Source organism: Schistocerca nitens, chromosome 3, assembly GCF_023898315.1.
Source record: "Schistocerca nitens isolate TAMUIC-IGC-003100 chromosome 3, iqSchNite1.1, whole genome shotgun sequence".
Taxonomy (NCBI): Eukaryota; Metazoa; Arthropoda; class Insecta; order Orthoptera; family Acrididae; genus Schistocerca; species Schistocerca nitens.
This window is the reverse complement of record NC_064616.1, coordinates 53,629,293-53,650,325: the sequence shown is the minus strand read 5'-3', so window position 1 is coordinate 53,650,325 and position 21,033 is coordinate 53,629,293. Positions and strand designations below refer to the sequence as shown.

The 21,033-nt window shown below is 40.3% G+C and overlaps 2 protein-coding genes across 2 annotated transcripts in view; one reads left to right on the top strand and one right to left on the bottom strand.

Annotated features, from left to right (window-relative positions):
• LOC126248009 (uncharacterized) overlaps window positions 1–9,502 on the bottom strand; it is a 28,645-nt gene extending 19,143 nt beyond the window's left edge. Inside the window, exon 1 of the mRNA XM_049948591.1 lies at window positions 9,202–9,502. Within this exon, the coding sequence (XP_049804548.1) occupies window positions 9,202–9,355 (154 nt within the window). The 5' untranslated portion in view covers window positions 9,356–9,502. The remainder of the gene's footprint in view (window positions 1–9,201) is intronic.
• Window positions 9,503–9,579: 77 nt separating this feature from the next.
• The window catches only part of LOC126248008 (2-hydroxyacyl-CoA lyase 2-like), a 101,378-nt gene continuing 89,924 nt past the window's right edge, over window positions 9,580–21,033 (top strand). The window contains exon 1 of the mRNA XM_049948590.1: window positions 9,580–9,801. Within this exon, the coding sequence (XP_049804547.1) occupies window positions 9,652–9,801 (150 nt within the window). The 5' untranslated portion in view covers window positions 9,580–9,651. The remainder of the gene's footprint in view (window positions 9,802–21,033) is intronic.

Below are 21,033 nucleotides of genomic sequence, written 5' to 3'. Positions count from 1 at the left end.
CTCCAAGTTTATTCTTGGTTTCCTTTACTTTTTGCTCAATGTAAAGATTGAATAACACCTGCTTCCTCTTCCCTTTCTATAATACTGTCTTCAAGTCTGTTTCCTTTGTATCACACTCCTATATATTCCTTCCACCTTTTCCTTCTTTGCTTTGTACTGGCTTTCCACCTGATTTTGAGTTCTTGAGATATATATATATATATATAGAGAGACACACACACAGGGTGTTACAAAAAGGTACGACCAAACATTCAGGAAACATTCCTCACACACAAATAAAGAAAAGATGTTATGTGGACATGTGTCCGGAAACGCTTAATTTCCATGTTAGAGTTCATTTTAGTTTCGTCCACCTACGCTCAATGGAGCACGTTATCATGATTTCATACGGGATACTCTACCTGTGCTGCTAGAACATGTGCCTTTACAAGTACGACACAACATGTGGTTCATGCACGATGGAGCTCCTGCACATTTCAGTCGAATTGTTCATACACTTCTCGACAACAGATTCGGTGACCGATGCATTGGTAGAAGTGGACCAATTCCATGGCCTCCACGCTCTCCTGTGCTCAACCCTCTTGACTTTCATTTATGGGGGCATTTGAAAGCTCTTGTCTACGCAACCCCGGTACCAAATGTAGAGACTCTTCGTGCTCGTATTGTGGACGGCTGTGATACAATACGCCATTCTCCAGGGCTGCATCAGCGCATCAGGGATTCCATGCGACGGAGGGTGGATGCATGTATCCTCGCTAGCAGAGGACATTTTGAACATTTCCTGTAACAAAGTGTTTGAAGTCACGCTGGTACGTTCTGTTGCTGTGTGTTTCCATTCCATGATTAATGTGATTTGAAGAGAAGTAATAAAATGAGCTCTAACATGGAAAGTAAGCATTTCCGGACACATGTCTACATAACATATTTTCTTTCTTTGTGTGTGAGGAATGTTTCCTGAAAGTCTGGCCGTACCTTTTTGTAACACCCTGTGTGTGTGTGTCTATATATATATATATATATATATATATATATGTGGGAAACATTCCACGTGGGAAAAATATATCTAAAAACAAAGATGATGTGACTTACCAAACGAAAGCACTGGCACGTCGATACACACACAAACAAACACAAACATACACACAAAATTCTAGCTTTCGCAACCAACGGTGGCCTCGTCAGGAAAGAGGGAAGGAGAGGGAAAGACGAAAGGATTTGGGTTTTAAGGGAGAGGGTAAGGAGTCATTCCAATCCTGGGAGCGGAAAGACTTACCTTAGGGGGAAAAAAGGACGGGTATACACTCGTACACACATATCCATCCACACATATACAGACACAAGCAGACATATTTAAAGACAAAGAGTTTGGGCAGAGATGTCAGTCGAGGCAGAAGTGCAGAGGCAAAGATGTTGAATGACAGGTGAGGTATGAGTGGCGGCAACTTGAAATTAGCGGAGATTGAGGCCTGGTGGATAACGGGAAGAGAGGATATATTGAAGAGCAAGTTCCCATCTCCGGAGTTCGGATAGGTTGGTGTTAGTGGGAAGTATCCAGATAACCCGGACGGTGTAACACTGTGCCAAGATGTGCTGGCCGTGCACCAAGGCATGTTTAGCCACAGGGTGATCCTCATTACCAACAAACACTGTCTGCCTGTGTCCATTCATGTGAATGGACAGTTTGTTGCTGGTCATTCCCACATAGAATGCATCACAGTGTAGGCAGGTCAGTTGGTAGATCACGTGGGTGCTTTCACACGTGGCTCTGCCTTTGATCGTGTACACCTTCCGGGTTACAGGACTGGAGTAGGTGGTGGTGGGAGGGTGCATGGGACAGGTTTTACACCGGGGGCGGTTACAAGGGTAGGAGCCAGAGGGTAGGGAAGGTGGTTTGGGGATTTCATAGGGATGAACTAAGAGGTTACGAAGGTTAGGTGGACGGCGGAAAGACACTCTTGGTGGAGTGGGGAGGATTTCATGAAGGATGGATCTCATTTCAGATACACAAATATCCTGCACGTCCAGGGCCTCGCTGCGATGGAGCACTTCCTTTCACGCCGATCACCTGCCACCCTACCTAAAACCTCTTTCCTTATTACCTTAGCCAGCTTCATCCTGACCCACAACTTCTTCACCTTTGAAGACCAGACATACCAACAATTAAAGGGAACAGCCATGGGTACCAGGATGGCCCCTCCGTACGCCAACCTATTCATGGGTCGCTTAGAGGAAGCCTTCTTGGTTACCCAGGTCTGCCAACCCAAAGTTTGGTACAGATTTATTGATGACATCTTCATGATCTGGACTCACAGTGAAGAAGAACTCCAGAATTTCCTCTCCAACCTCAACTCCTTTGGTTCCATCAGATTCACCTGGTCCTACTCCAAATCCCATGCCACTTTCCTTGATGTTGACCTCCATCTCTCCAATGGCCAGCTTCACACGTCCGTCCACATCAAATCCACCAACAAGCAACAGTACCTCCATTACGACAGCTGCCACCCATTCCACATCAAACGGTCCCTTCCCTACAGCCTAGGTCTTCGTGGCAAACGAATCTGCTCCAGTCCGGAATCCCTGAAGCATTACACCAACAACCTGACAACAGCTTTCGCATCCCGCAACTACCCTCCCGACCTGGTACAGAAGCAAATAACCAGAGCCACTTCCTCATCTCAAACCCAGAACCTCCCACAGAAGAACCACAAAAGTGCCCCACTTGTGACAGGATACTTTCCGGGACTGGATCAGATTCTGAATGTGGCTCTCCAGCAGGGATACGACTTCCTCAAATCCTGCCCTGAAATGAGATCCATCCTTCATGAAATCCTCCCCACTCCACCAAGGGTGTCTTTCCACCGTCCACCTAACCTTCGTAACCTCTTAGTTCATCCCTATGAAATCCCCAAACCACCTTCCCTACCCTCTGGCTCCTACCCTTGTAACCGCCCCCGGTGTAAAACCTGTCCCATGCACCCTCCCACCACCACCTACTCCAGTCCTGTAACCCGGAAGGTATACACGATCAAAGGCAGAGCCACGTGTGAAAGCACCCACGTGATCTACCAACTGACCTGCCTACACTGTGACGCATTCTATGTGGGAATGACCAGCAACAAACTGTCCATTCGCATGAATGGACACAGGCAGACAGTGTTTGTTGGTAATGAGGATCACCCTGTGGCTAAACATGCCTTGGTGCACGGCCAGCACATCTTGGCACAGTGTTACACCGTCCGGGTTATCTGGATACTTCCCACTAACACCAACCTATCCGAACTCCGGAGATGGGAACTTGCTCTTCAATATATCCTCTCTTCCCGTTATCCACCAGGCCTCAATCTCCGCTAATTTCAAGTTGCCGTCACTCATACCTCACCTGTCATTCAACATCTTTGCCTCTGCACTTCTGCCTCGACTGACATCTCTGCCCAAACTCTTTGTCTTTAAATATGTCTGCTTGTGTCTGTATATGTGTGGATGGATGTGTGTGTGCGAGTGTATACCCGTCCTTTTTTCCCCCCTAAGGTAAGTCTTTCCGCTCCCGGGATTGGAATGACTCCTTACCCTCTCCCTTAAAACCCACATCCTTTCGTCTTTCCCTCTCCTTCCCTCTTTCCTGATGAGGCAACAGTTTGTTGCGAAAGCTTGAATTCTGTGTGTATGTTTGTGTTTGTTTGTGTGTCTGTCGACCTGCCAGCACTTTCATTTGGTAAGTCACATCATCTTTATATATATATATATATATATATATATATATATATATATATATATATATATATATATATATATAATATTAATGGGGCAATACCTATTGCTGGATTATGGTGAAAATAACTATTACAGTTCCAATGGTTGATGGCTGTTGATACACACAGGGTTGGTGGGAAGAAGATGAGAACATGAGTCACATTTAGATCTCTGCTTGCACCACCTGTTCTGAGGGAATAATGTTACATGCATAATTTCAACATCAGCAGTGGGTTGGTGGGCTTTCGTGCAACAACTTCATTCTCCTTATTGTGTTTTATATGTTGGGGATCTCGTGTGTATATAGAAAGGAGGGCAAGTGAACTGTTGTATAGCCCATAGCTCACGCATCCCTCAAACCACTGGTTGACAGTCTACGAGGCAGTGTTAGTGTGCGGAGCAGGTCTGCTGGGTGTGCCGGTTGAGTAGGACAGTATTCTGGCATGGGGTAGGAAACTGAGGCCCATGATACGGAAGCAGAGAGGGAGGGGGATATTGTTCCCTCACTAACAGATGTATTCAGTCAGCCATCAGGGCCTGATATAGGCAGAACTGTGGACATCCTCATCCTTACTAAGGACAGAGATTGGTCACCGCATTTGCTGTCATTTGAACTTGGTATAAGCATTAATATTATTTTCTCGAATCAAAATATGAAAAACAGTTAAAGGTTTTTGTATTCCTGTATCATTCTTTCCTTCTTTAAAATGGAGCAATTCAAAGGGGAAATGTAACACACTGTAGTTGACACATACTGGCAGTTGGTTACTCAAAAGTGTTCTTATGTAGCAGCCATCCACAGTCTCCACAAATTAGGTAATTTGTGTACAGTGAAAAAGGTTCCCCGAACAGATACATTAGAAACACCACATGGGGGGTGAAACACATGATTTTTCATCACATCAGTGAACCATTATTTTGCCTTTCAGGTAATACATCGTCTGCAGCTCGTGGTAGCGTTCTCGCTTCCCGAGCACGGGGTCCCGGGTTTGATTCCCGGCACGGTCAGCGATTTTCACCTGCCCCGAGATCACTGGGTGTTTTTGTGTCCTCTTCATCATCAGCATTCATCCCCATTACAGTCGGAGGAAGGTAACGGCAAATCACTTCCATTAGGACCTAACCTAGTACAGCGGTGCATGTCTCCCGCATCGTTCCCCTATGCTCTGTCCAGCAGCATGGGACTTCACTTCCACGTAATAGGTCTACATCTACATGGACACTCCACAAATCACACTTACGTGCCTGGCAGAGGGTTAACCGAACCACCTTACTTTTGAACAGTGTGTGGAAAAAATGAACACCTATATCTTTCCTTGCAAGCTCAGATTTTCCCTTTTTTTATTATGCTGATAGGTTCTCCCTGTGTAGGTCGGCGTCAACAAAATATTTTCACATTCAGAGGAGAATGTTGGTGATTAAAATTTTGTGAGAAGATTCCACCACAACAACAAAGTCTTTGTTTTTTAATGATGTCCATCCCAAATCCTGTATCATGTCAGTGACGCTCTGTCCCCCATTTTGCGACAATACAAAACGTGCTGTTCTTCTTTGAACTTTTTCGATAGATTCTGTTAATCCTATCTTGTAACGATCCCAGACTGTGCAGCAGTACTCTAGAAGAGGACAGATAAGTGTAGTGTAGGGGGGTCTCTCTAGTAGTTCCGTTACATTTTCTAAGTGTTCTGCCAATAAAATCCAGTCTTTGGTTTGCCTTCCCCACAACATTTTCTGTGTGTTCTTTCCAATTTTAGTTGTCAGAAGGAATAACATTGGCCAAAGAAGAACTGCCACAAGAACTTTGCAGACAGCACCAATGTCATATACTGTGTGAAACACACAGGAACTGCAACATGTGTAGGCTGAAGATAAACAGAATGCACTTTGCCATCAAAAGACCACATGATACATACAGAAGCGCTATCTTTGTTCGTCCAGATGTCCAAATTCTATCCACAGCACTCACAGAAGAAAATAACATCAAAATCCTTACAATACAAACAGCTAATTGTACCATTTCATCTCTCTACAAACCACCTGGTGAAGAATTCAGAGTTAACAAACCAACAAACTACCAAAATAAACTAATGCAGATTGGTAATTTCAGCAGCCATAGTGACATTTGGGGTTATGATAATGAAGATGAAAATGGGGCAGCAGTACTAGAGTGGGCAGAAATGAATCACCTTATCCTAATCCACGATGCAAAACTATCTGTATCACCTCATATTCACCAACAGCATTATCCAACAGTGTATAAAATCTGCCTGTCCTCCAATACCAAATTCACAACAAAGACCGATAATCTGCCAAATATTTGCTGCTGTTAGACCTCAAAAAAATCCATTTTCAGAGACAGTTTAACTTGAGAAAGGCTGACTGGTCGAGATTTGCAGATTTACTGGATGTCCAAATGTCTCCTATAGAACCAACACAAGAATGGTACAACAGCTTCACCATGGCCATAAAGAGAGGTTCCAAAATATCTATCACTTGTGGCTGTCGAACATCTTACATCCCTGGGCTCACATCAGATTGCGCAGGCTTATGCACAGAATATAGCAACTTGTTTAGGGAAAATCCTTTCAATGAAACAAGTATAGAAACATTTTTTTGAGCATCTGTTTTTTTGGCCGACTTTGCTCGAAATTATCCATATACAAATAACTCAGAATTTTTTTTATTACTTCACTTAAGGGAGTGCAAAAAAGTTGTACAACAGGGTCAAGTTATGTTTCTTTCAAGACAATATTGCCTGAGATACAACATCCCAAACTTACCGAAAACTCTTGGGTGCACAGTTGATAGCCTATGGGGTAGAAAAATGACTATCTCTCTGCAAATATTAAATTGGCAAAAATAGAACTTTACCAACATTCATTGGGAACATTTTCCCAAATTAAACCACTTGGTGTTGAATGGCCCTATTGAGGGAGGGTCTGCTGCTCAAGTTTGTTTGTGTTGTTCTATGTCATGTTCTCTGACTGATGTTTCGTCAGTTTTAGTGAATGGGAAAGTTGCAGATGGACAACCCTAGATGACGATGTGCCTCAAAGATTAGTCCTGGTTGTACACTGGTGAATCAGCATAAATTTGTCAGAACAAATATATCAAGCATTGTGAAAGTACCCCCCCCCCCCCCAGATGAACCGTGGACCTTGCTGAGGTAAGGTGGCTTGAAATCCCTCAACTATACAGACAGTTGTATCGTATGTGTAACTGCAGAGGGGTATTAGTTGAGAGGTCAGACTAAACTGTGGTTGCTGAAGAGGGACAGCAGCCTTTGCAATAGCTCCAGAGGCAACAGTCTGGGTGACTGACTAATCTGGCCTTGTAACATTGGTCAACATGGTCTTACTATGTTGATACTGTGAATGGTTGTTAAATATTTTGGAGGTAAAAACAGTCACCTATTCAGCTCTCTGGGTGATTGCTACTCAGGAGATAGCTGTCATCAGGAAAAACAAAAATAGTATTCAAAGGGTTGGAGTGTGGAATGTTGGATCCCTTAATTGTGTAAGTAATTTAGAGAATTTGAAAAGAGAAATGAATAGGTTGAAGAGAGAATAGTGGAAATTAATGAAGTGCAGTGGCAGGAAGAACATGATCTCTGGGCAGGTGAGAATATAAGAAAATAAGAATGCAGGTACTACACTACTACAAACAGCGTATTGAACACATTATAGCAGCCAAGATAGACATGATGCCAGCACACACCACAGTAATAAACATTTATCTGCTACCTCTGCAGATTATGAAGATACTGGAAGAATATATGGGAATATAAAAGAAATTATTCATATAGTTAAGGGAGATGAAAATTTAATTGTGATAACTGACTGGAAACTGACTGTAGGAAAAAGAAGAAAAAAGGAAAAGTCATAGGAGAGCAGAAACTATGCCTGCAATATCCAGAATATTTATACATTTCTTCCACACAGAACTAATAATTTACCCAACTGAGCGTGTCACATCTGAATATATATATATATTTTAAAAAAAAATGTGTAGAGGTATATAACTAAGGAAAATTGTATTGGAGGTAAGTGTGGGATGTAAAAATTGTGGAGGCAGATTTCTTTTTCATTTACATCAGTTTCTGTCATGTACATTTGATGACAACTGATCTGTAGTGTAGTCCATTGGCTAAGTTAAGTTGGAAGAAGAGTTTGGTTGAGAGTTGGCAAACCCAACAAATGTGAATATGGGATGTTAGATTTGGTGCAATGCTGATCTCTAACGTAGCCCGAGGTCAACGTTCTGTTGAAAGTTGACTAGCTGTGAGTTGGCAAACTGGTGTTGACCCATTCAGTTAATGTTTATTACGGTAATATTATTATTTTCATTTTGAAGTTTACAGTTTTTGTTTCATTTTTCAGATTTTTTAAATTTTATTCTGGTTGGCTCTGAATATGTTTTCATGTATTCTATGGCTTAGAGTTACTGATCAAGAAACCAGTTGAATAATGCACACAAAAACAAAGTCACTCAATCCATTTATGACTACCTAACTGTTAATTTCTTGACAATGTCATCACATAATGATATGTTTGTACAACTCTACAGAGTTCTGATCAGAAGTTACAATACTGTTCATTATATAAGTTGTGAGTTTCACACACAGTGACAAGATCCACTTAGATGCGGAACAACTAACATCACCCTACAAATGTTAAGTAATATTTCTGTCGTGCTTTTGCTACAGATTTATATACAAATGGGATAAACATTATAACAGAGGAAATGCTTATATTATGCAGGATTTTTGTAAATATTAAGTGTGGCCAGGCAGTGAATTGCAGTCTAAAACAAACTTCAAAATGTGTGAACAGGGTGAAACAACAGATGCAACTGTTCATCTATGCAGGAGTTTCACCTAGTTTGAATACCATCACAATAAATTCCCCTCCCCCCATTCTCTTCAATTACAAAATATAACCAGATATCCATCCATAGGTTGCCTTGAATAAGTATTCATTGATCAGCTTGTTGACAGCTTAGTAGTAGTAGTAGTAGTAGTAGTAGTAGTAGTAGGCCACTATTTTGTATCTCAACTGTTTACTCATACGTGTAATTCCACTTGTGCCATTCATATATGGCTTGCTACAGTTGTTGCTGAAACATTTGTCTCAAATAATATTTACTCATTCAATACCGTAACCTTTCAAGAGCAACAAGGGGTAGTGGAATAGAATTACAGAGAAATCTAATAAATAAATAAATAGTGTCTCGGCGCAGATTTGTTAAATCACGATGGAAATGTTCCTAGCCTAGCATGTTTCAATAACCACGACCTGAAATGTTAAAGTAAATTTACTTAGTACTCGCGTTTGGAGATTAAAAACATGTCCCCACCAGTGAATTTGTAAGTGACGTGCGAATTTAATAAACAGCTCTATAAAATAATGGTGCAGCTTAAACAGCTTTGACTTCACATGTGGAGTTACTCACTGTGGTCATGTTTACTTATACTCGTGGGAAGCTCTCCAATAAAGGATCGGTTTTCAATGAAGCATCGAACTGTCGTTCCCAAATCCATGAACGCCACAAACGCAATCCATCCCCGAAAAGCATACAATAGCTTTCGTTCCATATCACTTGCCATTGCTACCTACTCATTTCAATCAGTTAGTTTTGCTTTACAAAAAATCACTCAATTTTACCGCTGCCGTCGTTCGGTGCGTGCATCGCACACCGATATCCGCGACGCTCTACAAACTGAAACTACCATGTCATGTATCTCACATATCCTCATCTTTGGAGAGCTTGAATCCCAATAGCACTTATTAAGCTGTTTTCAAATGTTGGCAATCTCTTTAATTATCACTTGAAATAATAAAGATGACCGGCATTTTTTCAGTACTCGTTAAGCAGATTTTACGTACTTGAGAAAGGGAAAACATGACCTCGTTTGGCAGCGGGTTAGAAGAAGAACTGATTGAAGAACACTCAGTTTCGTTAATTATACTGTTTATTCTTTGTGGTTTTGTGGGCATATTTGTCGGTTTTTTTGCAAGCTGGTTTAATATCATATATATTTGGTTGCACAAGGTAACTATGAAAACATAGCGTTCTTAGAAGTAAGTGTTTCTTATATTCGCGCTCCGAATAATATAAGAGTAGGAACCATACCGCCTCATTTAAATGAACAGCCCACCGATTAGTTGGTTTTAAGTTGGATGAATAGAATTTTCATGAAGTATTGTATGTGATAGTGAAGGACTGGTGATGAAAACATTACTATTGCTGCGATGCGATTGTAATTTCACGTTACTGAGCATGACGTAGGAAGTTTTTAGTGACACTATATCACGAATTTCTTAATGCCGCAGAAGTTGTCGCTACGAATTGCTATTGATAACAAACACGAGAAAAATGAATAAGCCATGGGAATAAACAGGAATGATTGTAGTAATAAGAGTGCTGTAAATATTATAAATAACTTATACTGCTGCATCTCGTTTGTGAATTGATGAATGTGTGGGCTATTAGCCATTGTAATAGCGTAGAATATAAGTTAATAGACAGCCAGTTTCCTTTACATAATAAAAATACAGAAACCCTAGTGAAATATCTGAGTTGTTTTGTTTGGTACATAGAATATGTATACTTTGGGACCTTATGCTGCTGGACAAGGCTATAGAGGCAGTAATATGTGATTTAGAAAATGTCTCATGTGAATGATAAATTTTCCATTGAAAGTTTCAGTCAGTAAACTTTCAATATGGTAAAAAACATATTTCAATCTTATTTAAGTAGTAGCGAATGAATATGGGGTGTGTTATGGGTTACTCAATGTTTTCACTGTAGCAAAGTAACATAGAAGTCCCACCAAGGGCACGTATAAACAGCATTGCGATGCTAGTCTCAACAGAGGATTGATAGACATAAATATCTTGCTACTGAACTAAAGTGTAATAATATGGGAGGAATTAAGGTGCTTCCGTTTTAAGATAATGGGCATAGATAGGATTTAAAATCTGTCATGGGTCTGCACTTACTCTCATTACTCAATCATTTACCAATAACTCAGTATTTTGCTGTAGAAGATGTACAAAGTTTTCTATTCGGTATTAAACTGCAACATTTGTGGGATGACATCTGTGGGTTTGGAGTCTTAGGTGGCAGATACAGGCAGCCTGAGACTTCACAATGATATTTAAGCTTATTGTGGATGGCCCAGTCAGTAGAACATAGTCTATAAATGTCCTCAGAGTTTGAAAATGATCTAACAGCTAATTTTAATTTACTGTCAAGGGTTTGCTTTAGCATACAAAAACTGTCATATAGGATCAAAAATGTAATTCTTTAGTAAAATTATTCTTCTGCATATTGTTCCTACAGAGAGTGCTAGTCTTGTTATGCTCATTGTCAGTCAGTGAAGTAAGATCAGATAGCTCAGTTCAGCTTCTTTAATATGCTGCCATATCTGATTAGCACCTCATCAGATATCTGTACAAGCTTCATCTCATAATGAACTTGGTGGGTAGCATTTTAGAACCTGAGTTTTAGTGAAAAAGATTGACATTAAAACACAATGTGTATCGTAACCTGGGAATTTACTGTCACCTGCACTCTTCCTGTTTCCAACAGTTTCAAATAGCTGTGCCTCTGAAACTATTGAGAGTGGAGTGTATCATGACTTTCCTAGAGACTAAATAACTTCTGTGTAGGAATAAATGTGGTTCATGCAAGCACCAGCCTTTTAATACCCAGCTTGCTCTATTCATTCACAATATCCAGAAGGCAGTAAATAACAAAGCTCAGGTGGGTGTCATGCTTCTTGCAGAAGGCCTTCAATTCTACATTTGCATCTACATCTGTATTCTGCAAACCTTTGTGAGGTGCATGGCAGAGGGTACAGCCCACTGTAAAAGTTATTATGATTAAACAGTTCAACACCATTGCCTAGTTTGAAGAAAAAACAGTTGTTTATTAGGACATGACTTCATTATTAACTTCTTATGAAATGCAGAGACTTTTATTTATTTAGTAATTTATTCGCCCATGGATTATCTGATTGTGATATAGGTTTTATTGATAAGTAGTTCAAATAGACAGACACATGGAATATATGAGGATGTTTTCATAAGGACAAATGAGTTGCTTGGCTGTGGCCTTGCTGAAGGAACCATCCAGCATTTGCCGTATATGATTTGGGAAAAACACTGAAAACCTAAATCGGGCTGGCTGGTCAGAGCAAACTTCCTTCTTCCAAATATGTCAGTGTTTTAACAGAGACACTGCCTCATTCGATTGGTCCCTGTTGAACAATGTTCTTTTGTTTATACTCAATTTACACACAATAACTTATAAAAACAAAAACTTTTAAATGATCAGTATTTAGTGCAAATATTGACAGCTGACCTTCAACATAAATAAATGTAATGTAATAGATAACAGATGAAAGGATCCAATACTATATGACTACATGATCAGTGACCAGTCTCTGGAATCAGTCACACATTCACATATCTAGAAGCTTCATTCCAGAGTTATTTAAGGTGGAGTGACTATATAAATTTAATTGGGTGAAGGCAGGTGCCGGGCTCAGATTTATTGGAAGAATCCCAAGGAATTCTAATTCAATCACAAAAGAGGTTGCTTATGAAGCCCTTGTTCGATAAAGTTTTGAAATATAATTCTTCATGAGTTTAAGTCAGTATATATGCCACAGGACCTTACAACAAAGATATTCATTACATGGAGTGTTCTTCACAAAATTCCATGTGTCCACCTTCCAAAATGAGTGAAGAAACATATTACTTCATACAACATGTCTGACTAGTCTAATTTGTCCTTACTTGAGAGTGAGTGGCAGACATTGGGAAGTTCACATATCTCCACAGAAGATGACTGTGGAAACTGCCTACAGAGCTGTCCCCTTATGCCTTAGCAACAGGTGCGAGGTGCTGCCCAGTGTTGGTAACACATCTGGGCCATCACTGGATGCCTTGTTTATTGGATCAGTAGCCCATTTTGCTGCCAAGTCCTGGCAGTACAGGGGGTAGGTATGTTTATCATTGGAAGCTCAAATATTAGGCAGATAATGGAGTCACTCAGTGAAACAACAGGCAGGTCTGGAAAGGAGGTCAGTGTGCACTCAGTATGGTTGCTGAGTGGCTACTGGTGCACTGGGCGCAAACAACTCCCAATAGTATTTTGTATCAGCATGTATGGTGTTACTGTCTGGGTTCCGAGGCCATTCTCACTTCTTTTGTTGGTTTGCTGATTTGGTGAAGACTGACAGATTTCCACTCAGGGAGGAAACATGTCTCGCTATTTTCAGCAGAATTGATCACACTCCCCTAGTTAGGAGCTGAGTGGAAGATCTGAACTAGTGTGACTCAGACAATACTGAGTTGATGTTGGATGCAAATTTCTAGACCTCTGCTGCTATGTGGAGAATTGTAGGGCTTCTTCAATAGGTCAGGTGTGCATCATACAAAGGAAATAGCTACTCGGATAGCAGATAATGTGGTATGCAAGTGGGACTTGTGTAGGTTAGAACACCTCCAAAGGATCAATATTGAATTCCATACAGTAAATTGAGAAATAATATCAGTGTTATTCCTGGAGGAGAATGTAAGTCTGTGCAAATCAGGAAGAGAAAATATTTATATGTTATTAGTACACTGCAGGAGCACTCACAGTAAGGTTCCAAAATTTGTATTGCCTCTTAAAGGTAATAAAGCCCACACAGTCTGAGCAACTAAAAGCTGACTGAAACTTGAAGTGAATATCTGTGAAATCCTAAATTTAGATTGAAATGGATATTACAATGATAGCCTAGAAGCGAATGGTGGTGGTGTATTTATTGCTTTAAAGAACTCTGTGATACTTAGTGAGGTTGTTGCCAAATCCGCATTTGAAATAATCTGAGTGTGGGTAAGCATTAAAGTTGGTCTATCATGGTAACAGGATGAAACTTTCTGGCCATGCACACCTTGCTGCAGAGTGGAAATTCTTTATGGTAAAAGGATGCTTTTTTAGACAACCTGCCTCGGTAGTCGCAGTGACAGAGTGCTTCAGAGAGAACTTGCAGAATATCACAAAATTTATTATCATGCTGTTGTTATAGGGGCAGACTTCAGTTTCGAGCTGTAGAATGAAAGAGTCATATCTACATCTACACCTATACTCCAGAAACCACCATGAGGTTCATGGCAGAGGGTATGTTCCATTATACCAGTTATTAGGGTTTCTTTCTGTTCCATTCATGTATGGAGAGTGGGAAGAATTATTGTTTGAATGCCTCTGTGCATGCAGTAATTATTCTAATCTTATCCTCAATATTCCTGTGTGAGCAATACGTGGGGGGTTGTAATATGTCCCTAGAGTAATCATTTAAAGCAGGTTCTTGAAACTTTGTTAATAGACTTTCTCGGGATAGTTTACATCTGTCTTCCAAGAGTCTGCCATTTCAGTTCCTTCTATATCTCTGTGACACTTTCCCATGTATCAAACAAACCTGTGACCATTTGTGCTGCTGTTTTCTGTATATGTTCCATATTCCAGTACAGGCTACACACACTTGAGCAATATTCCATGATGGGTCGAACGAGTGATGTGTCAGTGATCTCTTTTGTAGACTGATTGCACTTCTCCTGTATTCTACCAATAAACCAAAGTCTACCAATTGCTTTACCCATGAATGAACTTATCTGATCATTCCATTTCATATCCCTACAAAGTGCAACCGAAGTTGCTGTATATACATCCTGTAATTAAATAGCATACAGTTGCTTGATCACAGCCAATCAAATGTTTAAAATTTCTCCCTATAAAGTGTTACACCCAGATACTTGTATGAGTTGGCCGATTCCAACAGTGACTCATTGATATTATAGTCATAGGGTACTACATTTTTTGTTTTGTGAAGTGCAAAATTTTACATTTCTGAACATTTAGAGCAAGTTGCAAACCTCTTCACTATGTTAAAATATTATCAAGATCGGACTGAATATTTATGCAGCTTCTCTCAGATAGTACTTCATTATAGATAAGTGCATCTGCAAAATGCCTGATTTTACTATTAATATTGTCTGTAAGCTCATTAATATATTATGTGAACAGCAAGGGTCCCAACACATTCCCTTGGGCACCACACCCAAAGTTACTTACACATCTGACGATGATTCTCCATCCAAGATAACATGCTGTGTCTTTCCTACCAAAAAGTCCTCAATCTAGTCACAAATTTCACTTGAAGAGGGGCAGCAGCCTTTTCAGTAGTTGCAGGGGCAACAGTCTGGATGATTGACTGATCTGGCCTTGTAACACTAACCAAAACGGACTTGCTGAGCTGGTACTATGAATGGCTGAAAGCAAAGGGAAACTACAGCCGTAATTTTTCCCGAGGGCATGCAGCTTTACTGTATGGATAAATGATGATGGCGTCCTCTTGGATAAAATATTCCGGAGGTAAAATAGTCCCCCATTCGGATCTCCGGTCGGGGACTACTCAATAGGACATCGTTATCAGGATAAAGAAAACTGGTATTCTACGGATCGGAGTGTGGAATGTCAGATCCCTTAATTGGGCAGGTAGATTAGAAAATTTAAAAAGGGAAATGGATAGGTTAAAGTTAGATATAGTGGGAATTGGCAATACAGGGTTATAAATACAAAATCAAATAGGGGTAATGCAGGAGTAGGTTTAATAATGAATAAAAAAAATAGGAGTTCGGGAAGCTACTACAAACAACATAGTGAACGCACTATTGTGGCCAAGATGTACACAAAACCCTCGCCTACGACAGTAGTACAAGTCTATATGCCAACTAGCTCTGCAGATGACGAGGAGATTGAAGAAGTGTATGATGAGATAAAAGAAATTGTTCAGATAGTGAAGGAAGTCGAAAATTTAATAGTCATGGATGACTGGAATTTGATAGTAGGAAAAGGAAGAGAAGGAAACGTAGTAGGTGAATATGGATTGGGGGGAAGAAATGAAAGAGGAAGCCGCCTGGTAGAATTTTGCACAGAGCATAACTTAATCATAGCTAACACGTGGTTCAAGAATCATAAAAGAATGTTGTATACATGGAAAAAGCCTGGAGATGCTGACAGGTTTCAGATAGATTATATAATAGTAAGACAGAGATTTAGGAACCAGGTTTTAAATTGTAGGACGTTTCCAGGGACAGATGTGGACATAACCACAATCTATTGGTTATGAACTGTAGACTAAAACTGAAGAAACAGCAAAAAGGTGGGAATTTAAGGAGATGGGACCTGGATAAACTGACTAAACCAGAGGTTGTATAGAGTTTCAGGGAGAGCATAAGGGAACAATTGACAGAAATGGGGGAAAGAAATAGAGTAGAAGAAGAATGGGTAGCTTTGAGGGATGAAGTAGTGAAGGCATCAGAGGATCAAGTAGGTAAAAAGACGAGGGCTAGTAGAAATCCTTGGGTGACAGAAGAAATACTGAATTTAATTGATGAAAGGAGAAAATATAAAAATGCAGTAAATGAAGCAGGCAAAAAGGAATACAAACGTCTCAAAAATGAGATCGACAGGAAGTGCAAAATGGCTAAGCAGGCATGGCTAGAGGACAAATGTAAGGATGTAGAGGCTTATCTCACTAGGGGTAAGATAGATACTGCCTACAGGAAAATTAAAGAGACCTTTGGAGAAAAGAGAACCACTTGTATGAATATCAAGAGCTCAGATGGAAACCCAGTTCTAAGCAAACAATGGAAAGCAGAAAGGTGGAAGGATTATATAGAGGGAGTATACAAGGGCGATGCACTTGAGGACAATATTATGGAAATGGAAGATGATGTAGATGAAGATGAAATGGGAGATACGATACTGCGTGAACAGTTTGACAGAGCACTGAAAGACTTAAGTCGAAACAAGGCCCCCGAAGTAGACGACATTCCATTGGAACTACTGACGGCCTTGGGAGAGCCAGTCATGACAAAACTCTACCATCTGGTGAGCAAGATGTATGAAACAGGCGAAATACCCTCAGACTTCAAGAAGAATATAATAATTCCAATCTCAAAGAAAGCAGGCGTTGACAGATGTGAAAATTACCGAACTATCAGTTGAATAAGTCACGGCTACAAAATACTAACACGAATTCTTTACAGACAAATGGAAAAACTGGTAGAAGCCGACCTCGGGGAAGATCAGTTTGGATTCCGTAGAAATACTGGAACACGTGAGGCAATACTGACCTTACGACTTATCTTAGAGGAAAGATTAAGGAAAGGCAAACCTACGTTTCTAGCATTTGTAGACTTAGAGAAAGCTTTTGACAATGTTGACTGGAATACTCTATTTCAAATTCTAAAGATGGCAGGGGTAAAATACAGGGAGCGAAAGGCTATTTACAATTTGTACAGAAACCAGATGGCAGTTATAAGAGTCGAGGGACATGAAAGGGAAGCAGTGGTTGGGAAGGGCGTGAGACAGGGTTGTAGCCTCTCCCCGATGTTATTCAATCTGTATATTGAGCAAGCAGTAAAGGAAACAAAAGAAAAATTCGGAGTAGGTATTAAACTCCATGGGGAAGAAATAAAAACTTTGAGGTTTGCCGATGACATTGTAATTCTATCAGAGACAGCAAAGGACTTGTTGTTGTTGTTGTTGTTGTTGTGGTCTTCAGTCCTGAGACTGGTTTGATGCAGCTCTCCATGCTACTCTATCCTCTGCAAGCTTCTTCATCTCCCAGTACCTACTGCAACCTACATCCTTCTGAATCTGCTTAGTGTATTCATCTCTTGTTCTCCCCCTACGATTTTTACCCTCCACGCTGCCCTCCAATACTAAATTGGTGATCCCTTGATGCCTCAGAACATGTCCTACCAACCGATCCCTTCTTCTGGTCAAGTTGTGCCACAAACTTCTCTTCTCCCCAATCCTATTCAATACTTCCTCATTAGTTATGTGATCTACCCATCTAATCTTCAGCATTCTTCTGTGGCACCACATTTCGAAAGCTTCTATTCTCTTCTTGTCCAAACTATTTACTGTCCATGTTTCACTTTCATACATGGCTACACTCCATACAAATACTTTCAGAAATGACTTCCTGACACTTAAATCTATACTCGATGTTAACAAATTTCTCTTCTTCAGAAACGCTTTCCTTGCCATTGCCAGTCTACATTTTATATCCTCTCTACTTCGACCATCATCAGTTATTTTGCTCCCCAAATAGCAAAACTCCTCTACTACTTTAAGCATCTCATTTCCTAATCTAATTCCCTCAGCATCACCCGACTTAATTAAACTACATTCCATTATCCTCGTTTTGTTTTTGTTGATGTTCATCTTATATCCTCCCTTCAAGACACCATCCATTCCGTTCAACTGCTCTTCCAAGTCCTTTGCTGTCTCTGACAGAATTACAATGTCATCAGCGAACCTCAATGTTTTTATTTCTTCTCCATGGATTTTAATACCTACTCCGAATTTTTCTTTTGTTTCCTTTACTGCTTGCTCAATATACAGATTGAATAACATCGGGGAGAGGCTACAACCCTGTCTTACTCCCTTCCCAACCACTGCTTCCCTTTCATGTCCCTCGACTCTTATAACTGCCATCTGGTTTCTGTACAAATTGTAAATAGCCTTTCGCTCCCTGTATTTTACCCCTGCCATCTTTAGAATTTGAAATAGAGTATTCCAGTCAACATTGTCAAAAGCTTTCTCTAAGTCTACAAATGCTAGAAACGTAGGTTTGCCTTTCCTTAATCTTTCCTCTAAGATAAGTCATAAGGTCAGTATTGCCTCACGTGTTCCAGTATTTCTACGGAATCCAAACTGATCTTCCCCGAGGTCGGCTTCTACTAGTTTTTCCATTTGTCTGTAAAGAATTCGTGTTAGTATTTTGCAGCTGTGGCTTATTAAACTGATTGTTCGGTAATTTTCACATCTGTCAACACCTGCTTTCTTTGGGATTGGAATTATTATATTCTTCTTGAAGTCTGAGGGTATTTCGCCTGTTTCATACATCTTGCTCACCAGATGGTAGAGGTTTGTCATGACTGGCTCTCCCAAGGCCGTCAGTAGTTTCAATGGAATGTTGTCTACTCCGGGGGCCTTGTTTCGACTTAAGTCTTTCAGTGCTCTGTCAAACTGTTCACGCAGTATCGTATCTCCCATTTCATCTTCATCTACATCATCTTCCATTTCCATAATATTGTCCTCAAGTGCATCGCCCTTGTATAGTCCCTCTATATACTCCTTCCACCTTTCTGCTTTCCCTTCTTTGATTAGAACTGGGTTTCCATCTGAGCTCTTGATGTTCATACAAGTGGTTCTCTTATCTCCAAAAGTCTCTTTAATTTTCCTGTAGGCAGTATCTATCTTACCCCTAGTGAGATAAGCCTCTACATCCTTACATTTGTCCTCTAGCCATCCCTGCTTAGCCATTTTGCACTTCCTGTCGATCTCATTTTTGAGACATTTGTATTCCTTTTTGCCTGCTTCATTTACAGCATTTTTATATTTTCTCCTGTCATCAATTAAATTCAATATTTCTTCTGTTACCCAAGGATTTCTACTAGCCCTCGTCTTTTTACCTACTTGATCCTCTGCTGCCTTCACTACTTCATCCCTCAAAGCTACCCATTCTTCTTCTACTCTATTTCTTTCCCCCACTCCAGTCAATTGTTCCCTTATGCTCTCCCTGAAACTCTGTACAACCTTTGGTTCTATCAGTTTATCCAGGTCCCATCTCCTTAAATTCCCACCCTTTTGCAGTTTCTTCAGTTTTAGTCTACAGTTCATAACCAATAGATTGCGGTTATGTCCACATCTGTCCCTGGAAACGTCCTACAATTTAAAACCTGGTTCCTAAATCTCTGTCTTACCATTATATAATCTATCTGATACCTTTTAGTATCTCCAGGGTTCTTCCATGTATACAACCGGACTTAGAAGAGCAGTTTGAACGGAATGGACAGTGTCTTGAGGGAAGGATATAAGATGAACATAAACAAAAGCAAATCGACGATAATGGAATGTAGTCGAATTAAGTCGGGTGATGCTGAGGGAATTAGATTAGGAAATGAGACACTTAAAGTAGTAAAAGAGTTTTGCTATTTGGGGAGCAAAATAACTGATGATGGTCGAAGTAGAGAGGATATAAAATGTAGACTGGCAGTGGCAAGGAAAGCGTTTCTGAAGAAGAAAAATTTGTGAACATCAAGTATAGATTTAAGTGTCAGGAAGTCGTTTCTGAAAGTATTTCTATGGAGTGAAACATGGACGATAACAGTTTGGACAAGAGGAGAATAGAAGCTTTCGAAATGTGGTGCTACAGAAGAATGCTGAAGATTAGATGGGTAGATCACATAACTAATGATGAGGTATTGAATAGAATTGGGGAGAAGAGGAGTTTGTGGCACAACTTGACAAGGAGAAGGGACCGGTTGGTAGGACATGTTCTGAGGCATCAAGGGATCACAAATTTAGCATTAGAGGGCAGCGTCGAGGGTAAAAATCGTAGAGGGAGGCCAAGAGATGAATACAATAAGCAGATTCAGAGGGATGTAGGCTGCAGTATGTACTGGGAGATGAAGAAGCTTGCACAGGATAGAGTAGCATGGAGAACTGCATCAAACCAGTCTCAGGACTGAAGACCACAACACCCCATATGATCGTACTTTTGACAATAAGTGTAGGTGCAGTACAGAGTCAAATGCTTTTCAGAAATCAGGAAACATTGCATCAACCCGATTGCTTTGATTCAAAGCTTTCAGTATGTCATGTAGAAAAGTGAGAGTTGGGATTGATGTTTTCAAAAAACATACTTGTTGGCATTGAGGATTCATTCTGCTCAAGAAACCACATTATGTTTGAGCTCAGAATATGATCTAAGATTCTACAACAAATTGATGTCACAAGGGTATTGTATGGTAATTTTGTGTATCATTTCTACTTCACTTCTTCTAGACGGGCGTGACCTGTGCCTTTTTCCAAGAACTGTGTACAGTTTTTTGTTTGAGGGATCTACGATAGATTATAGTGAGAAGAGGGGCTAATTCAGCTGCAAATTCGGCATAGAATCTGACGGGGATTTTATTGGGTCCTGGAGCTTTGTTCAGTATGACTGAAATTGCTGTCAGATGGAGGGCTCCATGTGAGATTGATCTGAATATCTTAGCTTAAAACTACTTCAGGCAGATAGAGAACTGACTTCTGAGAGCATCTGAAACAGCCTAGTAACTAACAGACCATAAAATATTTTCACTTAGCAAGAATGGCGGGAAACAAATTGCAGACTGAGTAGCCCTTATCAAATATTCAGCTTTGAGGATG